This window comes from Sporobolomyces koalae (genome assembly GCF_050403365.1).
Source record: "Sporobolomyces koalae JCM15063 DNA, S_koalae_JCM15063T_v1_ctg34, whole genome shotgun sequence".
NCBI classification, from domain to species: domain Eukaryota; kingdom Fungi; phylum Basidiomycota; class Microbotryomycetes; order Sporidiobolales; family Sporidiobolaceae; genus Sporobolomyces; species Sporobolomyces koalae.
Genome location: NW_027481737.1, coordinates 107,231 through 123,261, shown reverse-complemented (window position 1 = coordinate 123,261; position 16,031 = coordinate 107,231). Strand labels below are relative to the sequence as shown.

Below are 16,031 nucleotides of genomic sequence, written 5' to 3'. Positions count from 1 at the left end.
TGTAGATTATCGTTCGCCTTTGAATCACATGTTGTTACAACAACAATCTAGAGATGTACCTCAACAGAAAGAAACCTGAGAGTAGAGATTGTTCCCGCACTCTTTTTTGGTGGTCGAGGTCACACAAACTTGACTCCATCACCTTGCTCTCCAATGCCTTTCAAGATTGAACATTTGCCCTGTTTGGTCAAAATGTCCAACGCCTTTCTCAACAATCCTTCGGGGAGATTGTAAAACTCTGTTCAAAAAGTAACTTGAGTAATTAGTTTCACATTTCAAAGGTTTCTCTCGGTAAGAGAAACAGATTAACCGAGGGATTCAATGGGCGAGTCTTGGGTCAGTTCGTAAAATGTCAAGATTGAATTCTGTTGTCCCGTTTCTCGAATCTAAAAAAAGAGTTCCCCTCAAGATGAGTATGCTCGGTTTTCTCTGATTCGAAAAGTGGGGGAAGGAGAGAGAATTGACGCACCCAATCGTAGATGGTAGAAGCCCATTCCGAGGGAGTCTTCCAATAGACGTACACTTCGTTTGGGTTCGATTTCGAAACGGGTTCGATCGTCGGTGGGTTCATCGCTCGCATCGCATCCGTGATCGCTCTCAACGTCTCGAGCGACAAGGATCGATGAATCCGGCGATGGTGAAACAGTTCGAGATCGGTCACGGTTGCGAGCGAGAGGTTCAAAGTCGATCGACGGGTGTGTCGACAGTACGACAAGATGAGGTTGATCCATTGAGACAGTTGGTGTTGCCACACGGATGGGTTTGGTTGTCGAGTGAAGAACGCTGGGAACGAGTACAGGGACGGGAACAGGTAGGTTGATTCGGGAGAGCGCCACGGTTCGAGCGTCAATCGCGGGGGTGCGGGTACAGTCGAACCCGTAGGAGACTGGAACTTGGTTCGATTCGTGACGGGTTCGATTGAAGTGTGCTCCATTCCTGGACAATGGAGAGAGAGGTGAATCGCCCCGTGATGAGATGACCCGCTCTTTAGTCGCGCGTCTTGCCTCCCCCACCTTGACTAGTCATCTCTCCCCGCCATGTCTGGCAGATCCGCAACTCCGAAACTACAGACTACAAAGCAAGCGCATCCATCACCCGCGCCTTCCCCAGTAGGTCGATCAAATTCAGCGTCCTCAACCGCGTCCGTCACTCCCATCGACCTGTCTACCCTCCTGAACCTTCAAGTCGAACTACGCACGGTCGACGGACGCACCCTGTCTGGAACTCTGTACACATACGATCCCATCCTCTCGATCGTCGTCATCTCTTGTCCTTCCTCTCCTTCTCCTTCCTCTACCTCTTCCTCTTCTAGTACGACTGCATTCAATTCCAAGCGCAAGTATCACTTGATCAAGACTTCGCAAATTAATCAAGTCTCAATCGAATCGACCGTACCCGACCCTCTGTTCCCTTCCCCTTCTACCCCACTCCCTTCCTCCTCTTCCAACCCCTCTCCAACGAGTACCAGTTTGGCACACAAAGTTCAAACTCGAGTTGCACTTCTCGACAAGGAACGACTTCGAATCGGACCTCCAGGAACCACGGCGGAACAACAAAACGTGTTTGATGCACTGGCGAAAACTTTACCGGTGAGATGGCATGGGACTCAGGAAATTGTCGTCATGGATGAAGTCGTCGTCGATACGAGAGAGTGGAACGTACGAGGTGCGAAAGGGAGCAAAGATCGGATTGATCGAGTGATGAAAGTGGTCAGTTTTCTTTTCTTTCCTTTGATGTGAGCTGGAACCCTTTTGAGAGTTGACCGGGGATTGTTTGGTTTTGAAACTTGATCAGCTCGAGGGAGTGAGGGCAAGAGTGAGCAGCAACAGTTCGACCCCGACTCTTGAACGATAACATTCGTTCTCAGTTCATCCAGAGTCTCTCCAACCGATCGCAAGTCGGAAAACGATAAGCGAGATGAAAAACAAACAACGAACAAGGCCCTGCAACTCTTGTTGAGAGAGAACGAGAGAAAACTAAACGCATCCGAGAGAGGAGCGAGTCAGTCCATAAGGATCGAGTCTCGGCATCTCGGGAGTCACGCTAAGTCATATGTAGCGCTCGACCATTCGGAGGATGTACCCTCATTGAAGAGACATAGACTGTATTCTCGTTCAGGATCATACTCTTTCGATGATCGTCGACCTTTTGGGGTCAAGCGGAACAGATGAAGCGAAAGAGTCTCGGGATAAAAGGGTAGGATTTTTCCCCTTCTTCTTCGTTACACCACTTTGGAACGACTAATGAAAGCGAAGAGAAAGGGAGGGAGGAGGGGGGGAAGTTTTTTCTCCAAGGAAAAGGAAATCTAATCCTTGCGGCCGAGGAGGATACCATCGAAGCGGGTCTTGAACCAGGCCTAAACGAACGAGAGCAAAAAGAAAGGTCAGTCTTGCCTCGGTGCGTGAGTGATGATATGCCCTGTGAAAGACTTGCCATGGTCTCCTCACGCTTGACGCGGTGCGAGAATCCGACACGTCCGGTCTTGTGCTTGCGCCTCGAGACACGGGCTCCTGGTCGGCCCATAACGGTGTCTTGATTCGCGTTTCGAAAACCGATCAGCAATCGGGGGTAGAACCTTGGCAAAGCGAGGGGTGATCTACTCACAGAAGTCCATACCGAAGATACCGATTCCAGGGTCGTACTTGATACCCATGTCGATGTGCTCGTTGATACCGAAACCAAAGTTGCCAGTCGCCGAGAAGTTCTTCTTCTTGAGTTCGTACTCCTTGACCTTGAGGCCACGCTCGAGGATCTCCTCGGCCTTGGGGCCGCGGATCGTGACGTGCACGGCGATCTTCTCGTTACGACGGATACCGAAAGTTCGGACGGTGTAACGAGCCTTGGAGGTGACCGGGGTTTGACCAGTCAACTGCTCGAGCACCTTGGCCGCACGAGTGAGCCTGTCACCAGACTCTCCGACGGAGATGTCTGAGAGCGGGACGATCGCGTTCGTTCCGGAGTGGGCGGATCAGGTGCGAATGAACAGTCGAGTGAACGTCGAGAGGGCGCGAGCAAGGTCGAGGTCGAGAATCGAGTCGGGTCGAGAGATCAGGTCGAGCGAACCGGATTCGGCACAAAGTCGATGCGCAGGTGCGTGCAGGTGCAAAGAGGAGCAAGAGGAGGGCAAGATGGTCAGCGCCTTCTGAGCGTCCCGGAACAGACTACTTGATACCTCGCATCGCCGCGCCCGTCTATCCAGCCTGAACCCTGCTCCTGGCCCTGTCCTGTTCCTGCGGCACCGCTCGCGTCCTTCCTCAAGCCTCTCGTTGCGCCCGTGCAACTTTGACCTGATCCCTCGCGGCTTCTCTGACTCTGGAATCCTGCAAAGGCGGGCTGGTAGACTGACTGATGACGAGCTTCTCGATGCGGAGTTCCCGCATAGGGTTTTGAGCGGCGGCCTTGACGTCAGACATGGTGGCTACGTGCGGCGAGGACAGGTCGAGACACGGGCGAGAGAGAGAGAGGAGACGGCGACGGGAAAAGTTGGCGCGATCGTTTTCGAGTTTTGAGACGACACGATGGATTGGGGCGAACGCGACACACGGGAGGGACAAGGGACGAGTCTGGTCAGTTCACAGGGGTCCCAGAGAGGCTGTAGGGACCTGTCCTAGTGGGTACTCACAGCAACTGGCGGGTCAAACAACGAGCAAGAGCAAACTTTCAGCAATTCGTTCGGGCTTCCCCCCTTCCCCCGGGGCTCTCTTTCTCTCACCCAAATTCTTCAAGCTCGAAAATTTTCTCAGCTCGCGCTCTTCTCGGTCTCTCTCTCTCTTTCGCGGCGCGCGTGTTGCACAAATCTATCGCATAGTATGACTCGGCTCGAGCTAGCTGTCTGTACACTCGTAATTTGCAACTCATGGTCTACTTCTTGGCTGCCCCTGCCTCGTCGGCTCCACCTCCGCCAATGAGTACAAACACGACTGCAGGCAAGATATACTATACAATTCAAAGTCGTAGGCTGCGTCAGTACTGGCGAGCGGGTCCACAAGAGAGAGAAAGTGCTGCGTCACCATCCAATATTTCTGAAGGAACCTGTATACCGACACATGGCGATCAGAGTCGTGTTACAACCACGGGACAAGAGAGAGAGAGAGAAGTGAGACTGACGACTTGGGAGGCGCAGGAGGGATCACTTTGCCGTCCTTGTCGACCTGCACTCTTGTTTTGCTCTCGACAGGTTGAGGCAGTTGCGGTCTGTGATCACAGGGACTTCCAAGCTCGACTGTATACTCTGCGCGAGACTATGAACGAGGAGGGGGTCAACTCACGTCGGAATGATTTGCGCTCGCTCGATCCTCGCATGCAAGCGATCCTTCAACGCGAACCTCGCTCGAGCGCGTACATCGTCACTTTTGAGTCGACACGCGTTGTCGGATCTTCGAGTCGAGTACTGTACGCCGATCGAACGCATTTCGGGGTCGTCTCGCGCGACATGCAGCACGAGCGTCTCTTCAAGCGTCTTGGTGGGTTCGGTCGAGAACAACTCGCACTGGTTTCCCAGTCAAAAAAATAGTCATTCAGTGTGCTTGTCAAAAGAACCTGGTCACGAGCAGAATGCGCATACCAGGTCGATCGAGACGAAAGTTGCAGCAGCATCATCGACAAGCGCACTCGTTCGAACCGACAATTCGTATCTCGGCGCATCCCATTCGTGCCCCTGTCTGACCGTCTCGAGTGTTTCAGGAAGAGCAAGGTCATCCCACGAACTTTCGCTTGGTTCGAATCGAAGTTCCGAAGAGTCTGTTCCCTCGACGACCAAATCTCCGCGTTTGATCCAGTTTGAAGGTGCTTGCGATGTTTGGAAGCGATGATACAGTTGCAAGCGCTCGAGCGTCCGAGACGGGAGTGAGTCGGCATCGGGGAACTCGATTTGTCCTGCGTGAGTGGGGTCCGAGTCTTGCACCTGTCCAGACGCGACTTGTGACAGGAACAGCACGGCTGTCGCCAACAGTCCGGATCCGGCCGAGCTGAGCATGCTTGCAAACGTCGTGATCGACTGGTAAAGTCAAGATGCGAGAGGTCGTGAAAGGCTAATTAGGTCTCGCAGTGGGCCTGGAGGCCCTTTCGTTTCTAGCGCTCTCTCTGTCAAGGGGCTGCAGCGAGGTTGGCATGGCAGTAACGTTCTATGCACAAGACGAGGTGGGGAGGGGTTGCGATCGAGGAGAGATGCGGCCAACGAAAGGATACGATCTAGCAAATGATCACGGCCGAGGGGAAGAGGGTTGCGGACAAGCTATGTACAGGGCAGAGTAAGAGGGGGAGGGCGTGTTGCTGTCGAAGAGGTATGTACAAAAGTGAGAAAGAGGGAGAGAGGTCGAGCTCGTTATGGAACGGGTCAGGGACATCTCAGCCAAAGTACGGCTTGCGGGCGTGTATGTTGGTTTGATCGGCGTCGTCAGAGATCCAAATGCACGACGTAGCGCGTTCTGGGCCACGACCCCATTCGGGAGAGTCTTCGAATTCTTGACCGCGAACCCAACGTTCCCACGCTTCGACAAGACCCTGTTGGCCGATACACGGAATGTGTCAGTTGGGAAACGGGCTTACAAAGGGCAACGAACACTGGATCTTACTTTTTCGAGATTTGCGGTCCAGCGCATCGTGTCGAACAAAGGTGAAGTTTCCCTCGTCAGGAAGAGCTTTTTTCGAAGGTCCGCCAGCTCGCCATGGCTTCTGCGTTGCACTACGCCTTGAATCGTTTCGGGTAAAGCTCCTGCGACAGGTTGTACGAGATTATACTGCAGACCAGCTGCGAGTGCGACTGCACGAGCTTCATACTCTTCTGCCGACGAGACGATCATCTCGGGACCGAGTCCGGACGCGACCGCGATCGAAGCTGCTACTCGAGAGCACATCTTGTGAGCATGACGAGGATAAGTCAGGATTGGGGTTCCCGACCACAGGATATCGGCAGCGGTTGTATGGGCGTTGCACTGCAGAACGTATCGCTGACATTCAGCCCTGATTCCTTCAGGCATATCGAAGTGACTGAGAATGAACTCACCTCGGTCGTGTCGAGGAAAAGGTCCGCGATCCGACCCCGGTGAATGTGTTCGTTCTTGTTCGCGACATCGGTAAAGACCACACGGTTGGCGACGTCCTCGCCAGCCCATTGACGCGCAGTGTCTTTCAGATGCGCTTCGCCTGGTGCGGGGAACCGCAAGAGCCACAAGATTGAATTTGGGAATTTTTTGAGAATTGAAAGCCATATCCGGAAGATGAACGGGTCGATCTGTCAGGAAGCAGAAGATCGTCCATCAGCGCTGCTCCACTCGTCTCGAAGAACATGTGATTTCGGTACCTTGTAGAGTTGGTTCCAGTTGGCAAAGATGACAGTGTCGTCCCGGATATCCGGAAACATTTGCTTGCGCATCTTCCACCGTTTGTCCTCCTCGAGAGCCCACACATGTTCAGCTTGCTCCGCGGTGTGTGGCACGAATCGTGGCTCGTCCGACTCTCGCCACGCCTGTTTGTGATCGGTGACGAAATACGAGTGAGGGAGATAGATCACTGTTTCCGTGCGAATCCCGAATTAGCATGCAATAAAGGATCGCAAAAGAAGTAGAGAAGCAGAGAGGCGGACGCACGCTTCTCCGTATAGACGAAAGCGTCGGAAGCGCATTCGGGGTCGATGTCGCCTTCAAAGTCCGTCGGCGCGGGAGTGTACGGTTTGGGTTCTCCGTGAGCAGTGAGGCCCGAGAAGAACCTCCACTGGTTTCCGGACGCCAAGGCAGGAGGACACGCGATCGGATCGACAATGAAATAGTCACACCATCCAGCACTGAGAGTCGACGCGAATCCCATGTAGCTCATCTGCACCGGTGCCGGCCTCGCGGCAAACACCTCGTTCCTCGCGCCTTTCGTGTATCCGCTCAAGTTGATCAACACATGAATCTCGTCTCGCACGATGCGGTCGACAATCTGTTGAGTCGATTCTGACGACACATCGAAGAAGTGTTGCGACTCATTCTCGATTTTCAAGCGGTACGGCGATTTGTCGCTCGGTGAAGTCGCGTACACGAATACGTTGAACCGATTCAGGTTATGGTAGCCAAACACACTCTGCATGAGGTGCGAGAGTGGATGATTGCCGAGGTCGGACGAGACGTAGCCAATGTTGATCTTGCCATCGAGCGGAGGTCGAGGAGGCGGGTACACGATCGGCGGCATCCAAGGTTGGTTAAGCGTCGAGTGTGAAATACGCAAACCGGTACGGTGCGAGATCAGCCGCGTCTCGCGCCCGTCTACAGGGAGAGTGAAGCAGTGGAAGGGCAAGACGGTTGGGACAGGGATGGGTGGGAGAGATGGTGGGAGAGCAGGTCGGCGGTATCTCTGCGCATCGCTCTGCGTCGGGGTGATACGAGGGTGGAGGTTCCCCTGCGAATACAACGATGGCCCATATGTCGCGAGGTACCACCTGCGTTGGATCCGTCGCATCAATCGCTCGACCAGCCGAATGAGGTACCCGCCTTCGTTGATCGTTCCGGCTCCCTGATCGATTTGCGCAAATAGCGCAGTCAGGCGTCGTTCCCACACAACCATCTCTCCGGGAACCCGATCCGGCGGAAGGTCGTATAGAGCCTGACTAATGATGACGAGCCATTCGCGCACACCGCCATAACTGCGAAGCGAGCCTTGGCCGTACGAGAGACCGTCCTTGAGCTGCCTCGCGACTAGATTCGCAATCTGCGCCATGTATCCAGAGCGTTTCTTGTCGACCCTGATGAGGTGCTTGTTCTCGTCGACGGCCCAATCCTCCTGCAACAACCGTATCAGCTATTTGGCGCAGCCTGATGGTCCCGACAATTAACAGATACTCACCCCGACGGCGCCTCGACCCTGCCAGTCGCAAACTCCTCCAAGAGCGTTGACGAGCCCACAAACGGCTTCCGGAAAATTTGGATTGAGTTCAACCGCCCTACGGTAGTACGGAATGGATTCTTGAATCTGGCCCGTGTCTTTGACCGCGTTGGCCAAATTCGCGAGCGCAACATCCTTGCCACAAAAAGAGTCCGGATCAGAATTACGCGCGGAGGAGTGGCACAATAAGGTGAACGTACAAAGGTTGGGTTGAAATCGACCGCTCGTTTGTACATGGCAACGGCTTGTGGCAATTGTCCCATGTCTTTCAGCAGAGACCCGAGGTTTGTGTATAGGTGAGGATGTTTCGGATCGAGTCGAAGGCCTTGTTCGTAGTACCGCAGAGCGAGTTGCTGGAGAGAAGCATGAAAGAGGGTCAGCCCATTTTACAACCGAAGATGATACATTCGCGAGACTGACTTGGCCAGTGAGCACCAGCGGTGGTTTTGAAGGATCCTGACTGCCGATCAAAGTCGTCGCGTTCATTGTCGACAGTAAGATGCCAAGGTTATTGCAGGTCGAAGGACTCGGGTACAGCGCGAGTGCAACGTAGTACAGCGGTAGCAGCAGACTTTGACTCGCGGGTACGCCACCGATCGAAAGTTGGTTCGGGGAAGTTGGCCCGAGCGAATCTTGCATGACCTTCGCCAGGGTGAGTAGCATGGTCGAGGTGGTTTGGTTCGTCGATGCAAGTACGTCACGTCGAGCCGGATCGGATTCTGCAGGAGTTCCATCTGGCGCGGCCGGCGTGTAGTCTGCTGGATCTAGCATCGAAGGAAGTGTCGACCTCGATTGGGGGAATAGCATAGCCGGGATTTGGTTGAGCAGGTGAGGTTCGAGCAACACGACCGGCAACAACCCTCCTCCCATTGCGAGCAATTTCTCAACATAAGCGTCCCCTCCATTCTTGACGACCCGAAACAGCTGCTCGAAGGGGATGCTGCCTCTTTCGTCTGCAACGCCGAGCTGCATTGCCATTTGGGTGGGCAAGTGGTTGTCCGGGGCGTTTGTACCTGATTGCGCAAACGCCGACAAGATTTTGCCAATGACCGTTGCAACGACGACAAGGTCGCGCGTGGTACACCCTTCGAGCGGGTACGCAATCCCAGTGATCCGGTGAGCCCACTCGGGCAGCGACAAGGCAACCTCGATCGCTTTCTCGTATTCGTCTTGAGCTCCGGTCGGATCTCCCAACGCGAGTCGGAGGTTGCCCTTTGCATAGAATAGGTTCTGAACCCGATGAGCGTTGTTGTAAGGGATGATCGCGGGCAAGACGCGCGGGCGCGCAAACGTCGATAGAGGGTTGATGAACGTCGATTGCGAAGTCGGAATCGCTGGGTTCGCTGCTGAAGCTGGAATCGCATAAATCTGCGCTTCGACAAACTCGCACAGTGAGAGGGCTTGCTCGAGCCGTGGGGAGGTTGGCGGTCGAGGCTCGTTCGGGGCTACGATCGCAGAAGCCGAAGCTGGGTTGCACAGCACTCCCAAGAGATTCTCCGTCGCGTCCCAGTATCTGCGAAGATTGATAACCCAACTTTGTTAGCTCGTGACAGCGAGAAAATGCTGAGACGGCAGAGCACTCACGTTGGTCTCAGCTTGATCGCTTTCCACCACCACGTCTCGGCTTCGCTCCATTTTCCCATAGCCCGCAGGGTTGTACCAATATTGCTCATTGCCTCGACCTGCGCCAGGAAAAAGTCTCGCTTGTCAGCCTGACCGCGCTAGATGATTTGCGACCTGGGAGCAGATAAGACAACTGGACGTACGTAGTTTGGATCGTACGCAAGCAGGCGTTTGTTGTAGTACAAACTACTGTTGAGCTCGCCTCTTGTGTAGTACACGCACGAGATTAGGAGCAATGTCGGCAAATGATCAGGGTGGATACTCTCGATCGTATGCAGGAGCGGCAACAGTTCTTTCGACATCGAATCCCGGGCGTATAGCGTGTGGGCGTACGACAGGAGATAGTCCCGCTTTGACGGGGTGGCGACGGAGGCGAGTAATGATGGATCCGATAGCGTTTGCACCGAGCTCGACGGGGACAGGGGCGGTGGAGGCTGGGAAGCGGGAAGAGAAGAGGGCGAAAGATCCTGCAAAGCTGCAGTCGAGGCTGGTCGTTTGACGGGAGTCGCTGGATCGCCCGTATTTGGTGGTGAGGCAGAATCTGCCAGGACCGACTCGACCGGTCGCCCAGGCTCCGGGGTCGATACAAGTCCCTCATCTTCGACAAGCATCTTGTCCTTTGCTTCAGGAGATCGCAGCAGTTGATTCTGAGCTGGTACGCGAGCAGTGAGACCAGCTGGAGAAGTGGCAAAGCTTGACGAGGGTGCGCGGATACTTTCTGGGCTGATCTCGAGACTCCTCATGCCTCTCTGGGTCGGTACGATGGTGTTGCCCGCGAGATCTGTTCCACCGACGTTCGCACCGACCGTGGCTACCCCCGCTTGCTGTACAATCTGTTGCGGGTCCATGCCCATCCCCACGAGCTGTTGCTCGGCATGTCGGGCGATAGTCTTGGCCGCCAAAACGTTCGCAGTGACTGCCGCTGCCGCTGCCGCCTGAATGTGTAGAGCTTCGGCATACGGGCGAGAATGGGTGAGCGAAGTCAGGTTCGTCAAAGACGGTGCATGCGACGAGGATCGTGCAGGGAGCGCAGACGAAGCCGATGATGTCGATGTCGAACTCGTCGCTGTCCGACTCGAAGACGAAGAGGCTGAGACGGCCACTTTCGAATCGGTGGAAGTCGAAGCGGCGTGATCTGTACTCTGTTGCACCTCCTCCTCGACTTTTTCGACCAGTCGTTTTAGTGCGTCACGATGCAGTTGCGCAAAGTAGCCACTCGCGAGTGCGTCCATTTGTTTCTTGTACGCTTCGGCATACGCTCCAAAGTCCATCTCTTCGGCACCTTTGTCCGAGTCAGTCTCGCCCCCTTCTTCCTCGTCGAATTTCGCAGCTGCCTGTACTGCGAGCATGACTGCGGCAGATTTGTGCTCGACCACTTGCTGTTCGAGTTGCTTGGCCTGTTCGGCCAGTGCCCAGTTCTTGACCTGAGTTGCAAGGTTGGCAATCTCGCGTTCGTTGAACGAATGCGAGTTGAGCAATGCGGGTCGTCTCGGTGCAGACGGCGAGCTCGGTGATGTCGGTGCTGTCGCAGTAGGGCCGACGCGGGACGAGCTGAAGACCTGATCTTTCGCGACTTCGTAACTCCACTGTTCGACACTCGCGTACACTGGTTCAAACTTGCCGTCCTCGCCATCTCCCTCGATCGGTGACACCTGAAAATGTGAAGGGGGGTGACTTGCGACGGCAGCTCGAATCGCAAGTTGGAAATTGTCCCCCGTGCCGATCGGAGCGACAATCCCGGGCGTCGGAGGGGAGAAGACGTGACCGAGCAACCTCGGGATCGCAGGATGAGACGACATGGACGTCAGAGATTCGAGCGGTACCGAGAGCTGGATCGACGGCCGCCGAGACGGAGGTGCAGAATCGCTCGAGCCGTTCGCCGGAAAGTCGAGGGTTGGGGCGAAGGCTGCTGCCGAATGGGGTGCAGTCGAAGTCGAGGCTGTCGCGTTCGTCACTTGCTCACCGTTCGCAGGGGTCATGACCAGGCCCGACCTTTGGATGTCGTTGACGAGCGTGGTTGGACTTGGCGGGGGGATCGACATGGAGCCGAGATACTCGGTTCTGCCTGCGCGCTCAGCGATCTCTTGTTGCTCGGCTGGCGAATTTGTGCGCGCAAGTTGGTAAAGCAGCGGTGCGGGGAGGGACAGGATCGATGAGACTTGAAAGGGAGTTTGGTAAGTCTGCGATGGGGAAGGGATCGACGGGGGCAAGACTGGGAAAGACGGGATCGAGAGAGGTGTAGGGGCCGTAGTTCGGCCATGCGGAACAGTCGCCAGGTCTCGAGTAGGCCGACTTGGCAAGTCGAGAACTGCGGACCCGACGCCAGTCGGATTCGCGGTGTTGCCGCTTGGCTCGTCGGTGGGATAGTCGAGCGAGCGCTGCTTCTTGGCAGCTCGCGGCTTCGTCTCTTGCACGTTGATGGAATCCGTCATGGTGGGATTGTTGGCCGTGTGCGGTAGTGCAGTGTCGTCGACGGACGAAGTTGCACCAACGTGCACATGAGCGTTCTGGCCTTCATTTTCGATCTCACTGCTGTGACCTGTTGTTGCATCGTTGTGATCACTCGTCTCGGTCAGGGGAGCCGCTTGAGGGAGGCTGCTGGCTTGCTGCCGCGGCGGATCCATCGGTTCGACGTCGCGGCGGACGCGCACGGTCGATCCGACCCGCTGTAGGGGCGTTACGGAGCAATGACCTTGAGGTGCGACTCGTCTCGAGCGAGACAAGCTGCTGACGGGGTGATTGCGGCCGTGTTCGGCCGGACAAATTTAAAAGAGTCGCGTCGAGGATTTGAAGCGAGCTGCTGCAGGCGGTCGACGCTCGGAGTGTAGGAGGCGTGGTGCGCGTCTCCTGTCAGCGGCAGCGAGGTCCGAGCCGCTAGCGATCTGAGCCGAGGTTCGGAATGTGGGAAGCTAGCACATGCTGGATCCACAGGGATCCGGCGGGGCCATTCGTCATCAATCTCGACGCCCCCTATGGCGAATTATTGCAGGATGTGTCTGCGTAGGGTACAGTCTGACAAGTCTATCCACAAAGCTTCGAAGCTTATCGTAGAAGCGAGAGGTTCAATGATGAGCGGGCCGGCGCATGTCAAGCGAACGGCGCCCGCGGGTTCCTGCATCGGTACATCACTTCTGGCCCTCGCTCAGCTCTGCCGAATCCTCGTCGAACATCTCGAGCGTTTCTGATTGCTATACTCGACTCGGTCCCGCGCGCCTCGTCACGACCGACGCCCCAGACTCCTCCCCCACGCTGCGCTAGTCTTGTCCGCAACCGTCAACTCGCTCCGCCCAAACGCCCTCGCTCCCACTCGCGAGTGATCAGCTCGACGTGCTCGCCCATACAGACATGGGCACGCACAGGACAGAAGGGCATCGGGCGCCCCTCCCGACTCCAGGCCATTCGAGCAAGAAGGACAAACCGCCAACCATCATCGGAGTCCGTCTCGCCTTGCTACTTCAATGTCCTTGAACCGCGCTGACTCTCGCTCGATGTACATCGCCTGGTCCGCATACAGGAGTACGAGATCATCTGTGAGTGTCCCCGCGAGATCAACCCTGCCGGACCTCGGTGACTGACTGACCCTCTGAGTGTTTGCCCCCACTTCAGCCACGCTGGGGACTGGCTCTTTCGGCAAAGTCAAGCGTGAGTATCCGACCCCTCTCAAAACCGAGCTCTGCCTGACCCAAAGCACTGCTCTCGCTTGAACCCCCAGTCGCCCGACATGTCAAGACGGGCTTGAAAGTAGCCATGAAGTTCATCTCGAAGCGCAAGATCTCGACCGCCGAGATGAGCAACCGGGTACATCGCGAGATCCAGTACCTGTCCTTGCTGCGGCATCCTCACATCATCAAGCTGTACGCCTCAATCCCCTCAAACTCGCGGCAATCCTGTCCTGACTCGCTCCTTCTTCGATGTTAGCTACGACGTCATATCGTCGCCGTCAGATATCGTCATGGTGATCGAGTATCTCTCGGGCGAGCTGTTTGACTACATCGTCAAGCGGGGCAAAATGCCCGAGGACGAAGCGCGCAGGTTCTTCCAACAAATCATGAGCGCGCTCGACTACTGTCACAGTCACAACATTGTTCATCGAGACTTGAAGCCCGAAAAGTACGAATCCGCCTCAACATCGCGTCCCATCCATAGTCGGGGAGACTGACCCTGGTTCTTGCTCGCCTCTCAGTTTGCTACTCGACGAAAACTTGAACGTCAAGATTGCAGACTTTGGACTTTCCAACATCATGCGCGATGGGGATTTCCTGAAAACCTCGTGTGGGTCACCCAATTACGCCGCACCCGAGGTGATTTCTGGAAAGTGAGCAACATCTCGTTTCTTTCAAACTTTCGCTGCCTAGCGAGGTCTCGCTCACTCGTGATCATTGTCCTGACAGGCTGTACGCCGGGCCCGAGATCGATATCTGGTCTTGCGGTGTCATCCTCTTTGTCATGCTCTGTGGCCGCCTCCCCTTTGACGACGATCACATCCCACTCTTGTTCAAAAAGATCAATGGTTCGCTCGCGCTTCTCCTAACTCCTCCTGGTGATTGCCAAGCAGGACGGCAAAGAAAACTGATCATTGTCCGGATCTAAAAGGGGGAATATTCTCGTTGCCGCCATTCTTGTCTGCCGAAGCTCGATCCCTTTTGACCAAAATGCTCACGGTCGATTCGAACAAACGCATCAAACTTCACGAGATCCGACAGTTGCCCTGGTTCCAGAAAGACCTCCCTGCCTACCTGTTCCCTCCGACCCACTTCTCAACCGACGATGACGACAACAGCCACGGCAACCAAAGTGGCGACAACAATTCCAGGGGTAGGAGAGGAAGTGATCTATCGGGATGCCAAACTCCTTCGGAAGAGTTGAACTTGCCGTCACCGTCGTCATCAACGGATGTCAAAGGCAGCTTGAAAGCCGAAGCGTACCACATTGAAGATGGACCCGATCACGAAGGTCGTAGGAGGGAATGGGTCGAAGGGTTGGGCGTCGTCGATCAAGAGATTGTCGACGATCTGTGTGACAAGATCAAGGAACTCAGTTCAGACGAGGTTTGGACCAAGCTTCAAGAAGGTGGTGACCGGGAGCTCAGGATCGCGTACCAGTTGTGTCGAGACAACAAGCGCATGATGGAAGGCTGTAAGCGCTCAAGCTCCCCCTCTTTGTCGTGTTTCGAAACTTGCGTCTGACCTAAGGTTTTCGGACTCTCATCAAGCCCACTACGATGACGCCGAAGCGATTCAGTCGTTTTATGCACCTCCTGGAGACGTGACTCGTCATCTTCCTTTCTAAACCCAGCGCTGGCTCGATACTGACGGCGCCCACCTGTTGGTACAGCCGAATGCTCGCAAACCGACCTTGCGTCGGAAACCACAACATCGCGATACAGACGAAGACAAACCCACTTCATCGACGGCTTCTTCCGAAGTGAGACTCGCGGCAGCTCGACCCAACACGATTCGAGTCCTCGACAGTTCGTTAAGGTACCCGACCACCGATGACAGCTCATTGAGACCTCGACCCCTGTTGCAACGGTTCAACTCTCCGCTCAAGAACTTTGCTCAACCTCTCACCCCCACCGAAGGTTCTTCGCACCAGGGGTCACAAGCTCCGACGCCTCCTTCGGGACCGAACGCACAGACTTCGAAACGGTTGAGGCAGAGGTGGCACTTTGGGATTCGAAGTCGAAGCGAACCGATGGAAGTCATGCTCGAGATTTACCGCACGCTCAAGACGCTCAAGATGGAGTGGAAAGCGAAACCGAGTGACGGCACGGCCGAGGGGGACAAGGACAAAAGTGACGAAGGGGCAAAGGATCGAGAGCGTGAGCGGGCAGAGGAGAGCGACAAGCAGCGTAGAAGACGGGAAGAGGAAGAGAGGATCAAGAAGGCGCAAGAGCTCTACTTTGTCGAGACGAGATGCAGGATGGACGATGTCATGGTCCGTCTGCTTGATTGCCTTCTTTGAGCTCGTCTACCAATACTCGATGCTGACTGTACTGATTCTCATGCGCGGATACAGGTACGGATGGACTTGCAGCTGTACCGGATTGACGACCAGAACTACCTCGTCGATTTCCGCAACCTTGGGTACCGCGCGATCAAGCCCGAGGTCACGAGCGGTTCCGGACTCTCATCGACGGTGTCATCGACGCTCCCGACTCCGCTTAGCGCACCCAATTCGATCGAACCTTCTCCGCTCGTCACGCCAACTTTGGGACATCAGCCCGAATCAATGTTTGCCGCCGCTGTACCTTCGACGTCCGTCCCTCGATCTCCACCCCCTCCAATCCCGATCGCAAACACGGCCGATGAGCTGCGAACGAGGAAACCGGATCTTCTCGGACACCGGAGAGCGGGAGATGCTTCGACATCAACTTCAGGAGCTACAGGCAGTCAATTGCAACCTCTCAAGAAACGAGGCGCTGCAACTGAAGTCTCGAGCCCGTACTTGTTCCTCGAGTGCGCCGTGAGACTCATTGTCGAATTGGCGAGTCCAGCAGGTGCTTCTGATCCTCCTCCACCTCCCGCTCAAGCGGCTGCATAGTTCTT

At 55.4% G+C, this 16,031-nt stretch overlaps 6 protein-coding genes across 6 annotated transcripts; 2 read left to right on the top strand and 4 right to left on the bottom strand.

The window, feature by feature from the left end:
* Positions 1-119: 119 nt before the first annotated feature.
* On the bottom strand, positions 120-934 carry VPS25 (ESCRT-II subunit protein VPS25; the record flags this gene model as incomplete). The annotated part of the gene is made up of 3 exons (XM_076680252.1): positions 120-238; positions 311-386; positions 470-934. 3 exons carry the CDS (start codon positions 932-934, stop codon positions 120-122), a joined length of 660 nt encoding a protein of 219 aa, XP_076532645.1.
* A 103-nt stretch (positions 935-1,037) lies between these two features.
* JCM15063_002616 (uncharacterized protein) lies at positions 1,038-1,854 on the top strand (the record flags this gene model as incomplete). Its single annotated transcript, XM_076680251.1, has 2 exons — positions 1,038-1,709; positions 1,795-1,854. The coding sequence occupies 2 exons, from the start codon at positions 1,038-1,040 to the stop codon at positions 1,852-1,854; spliced, it is 732 nt and encodes a 243-aa protein (XP_076532644.1).
* A 451-nt stretch (positions 1,855-2,305) lies between these two features.
* JCM15063_002615 (uL5 family ribosomal protein) lies at positions 2,306-3,413 on the bottom strand (the record flags this gene model as incomplete). The annotated part of the gene is made up of 4 exons (XM_076680250.1): positions 2,306-2,356; positions 2,434-2,531; positions 2,605-2,928; positions 3,347-3,413. 4 exons carry the CDS (start codon positions 3,411-3,413, stop codon positions 2,306-2,308), a joined length of 540 nt encoding a protein of 179 aa, XP_076532643.1.
* Positions 3,414-3,861: 448 nt separating this feature from the next.
* JCM15063_002614 (uncharacterized protein) lies at positions 3,862-4,975 on the bottom strand (the record flags this gene model as incomplete). Its single annotated transcript, XM_076680249.1, has 5 exons — positions 3,862-3,936; positions 4,011-4,032; positions 4,108-4,194; positions 4,269-4,489; positions 4,565-4,975. The coding sequence occupies 5 exons, from the start codon at positions 4,973-4,975 to the stop codon at positions 3,862-3,864; spliced, it is 816 nt and encodes a 271-aa protein (XP_076532642.1).
* A 371-nt stretch (positions 4,976-5,346) lies between these two features.
* JCM15063_002613 (uncharacterized protein) lies at positions 5,347-12,107 on the bottom strand (the record flags this gene model as incomplete). The annotated part of the gene is made up of 10 exons (XM_076680248.1): positions 5,347-5,502; positions 5,574-5,933; positions 6,005-6,232; positions 6,302-6,510; positions 6,588-7,758; positions 7,822-7,995; positions 8,061-8,213; positions 8,281-9,373; positions 9,445-9,542; positions 9,627-12,107. The coding sequence occupies 10 exons, from the start codon at positions 12,105-12,107 to the stop codon at positions 5,347-5,349; spliced, it is 6,123 nt and encodes a 2,040-aa protein (XP_076532641.1).
* Positions 12,108-12,828: 721 nt separating this feature from the next.
* On the top strand, positions 12,829-16,026 carry JCM15063_002612 (uncharacterized protein; the record flags this gene model as incomplete). Its single annotated transcript, XM_076680247.1, has 11 exons — positions 12,829-12,918; positions 12,998-13,013; positions 13,090-13,125; positions 13,196-13,337; positions 13,402-13,593; positions 13,667-13,798; positions 13,875-13,993; positions 14,077-14,619; positions 14,696-14,748; positions 14,818-15,420; positions 15,502-16,026. 11 exons carry the CDS (start codon positions 12,829-12,831, stop codon positions 16,024-16,026), a joined length of 2,451 nt encoding a protein of 816 aa, XP_076532640.1.
* Positions 16,027-16,031: the final 5 nt, after the last annotated feature.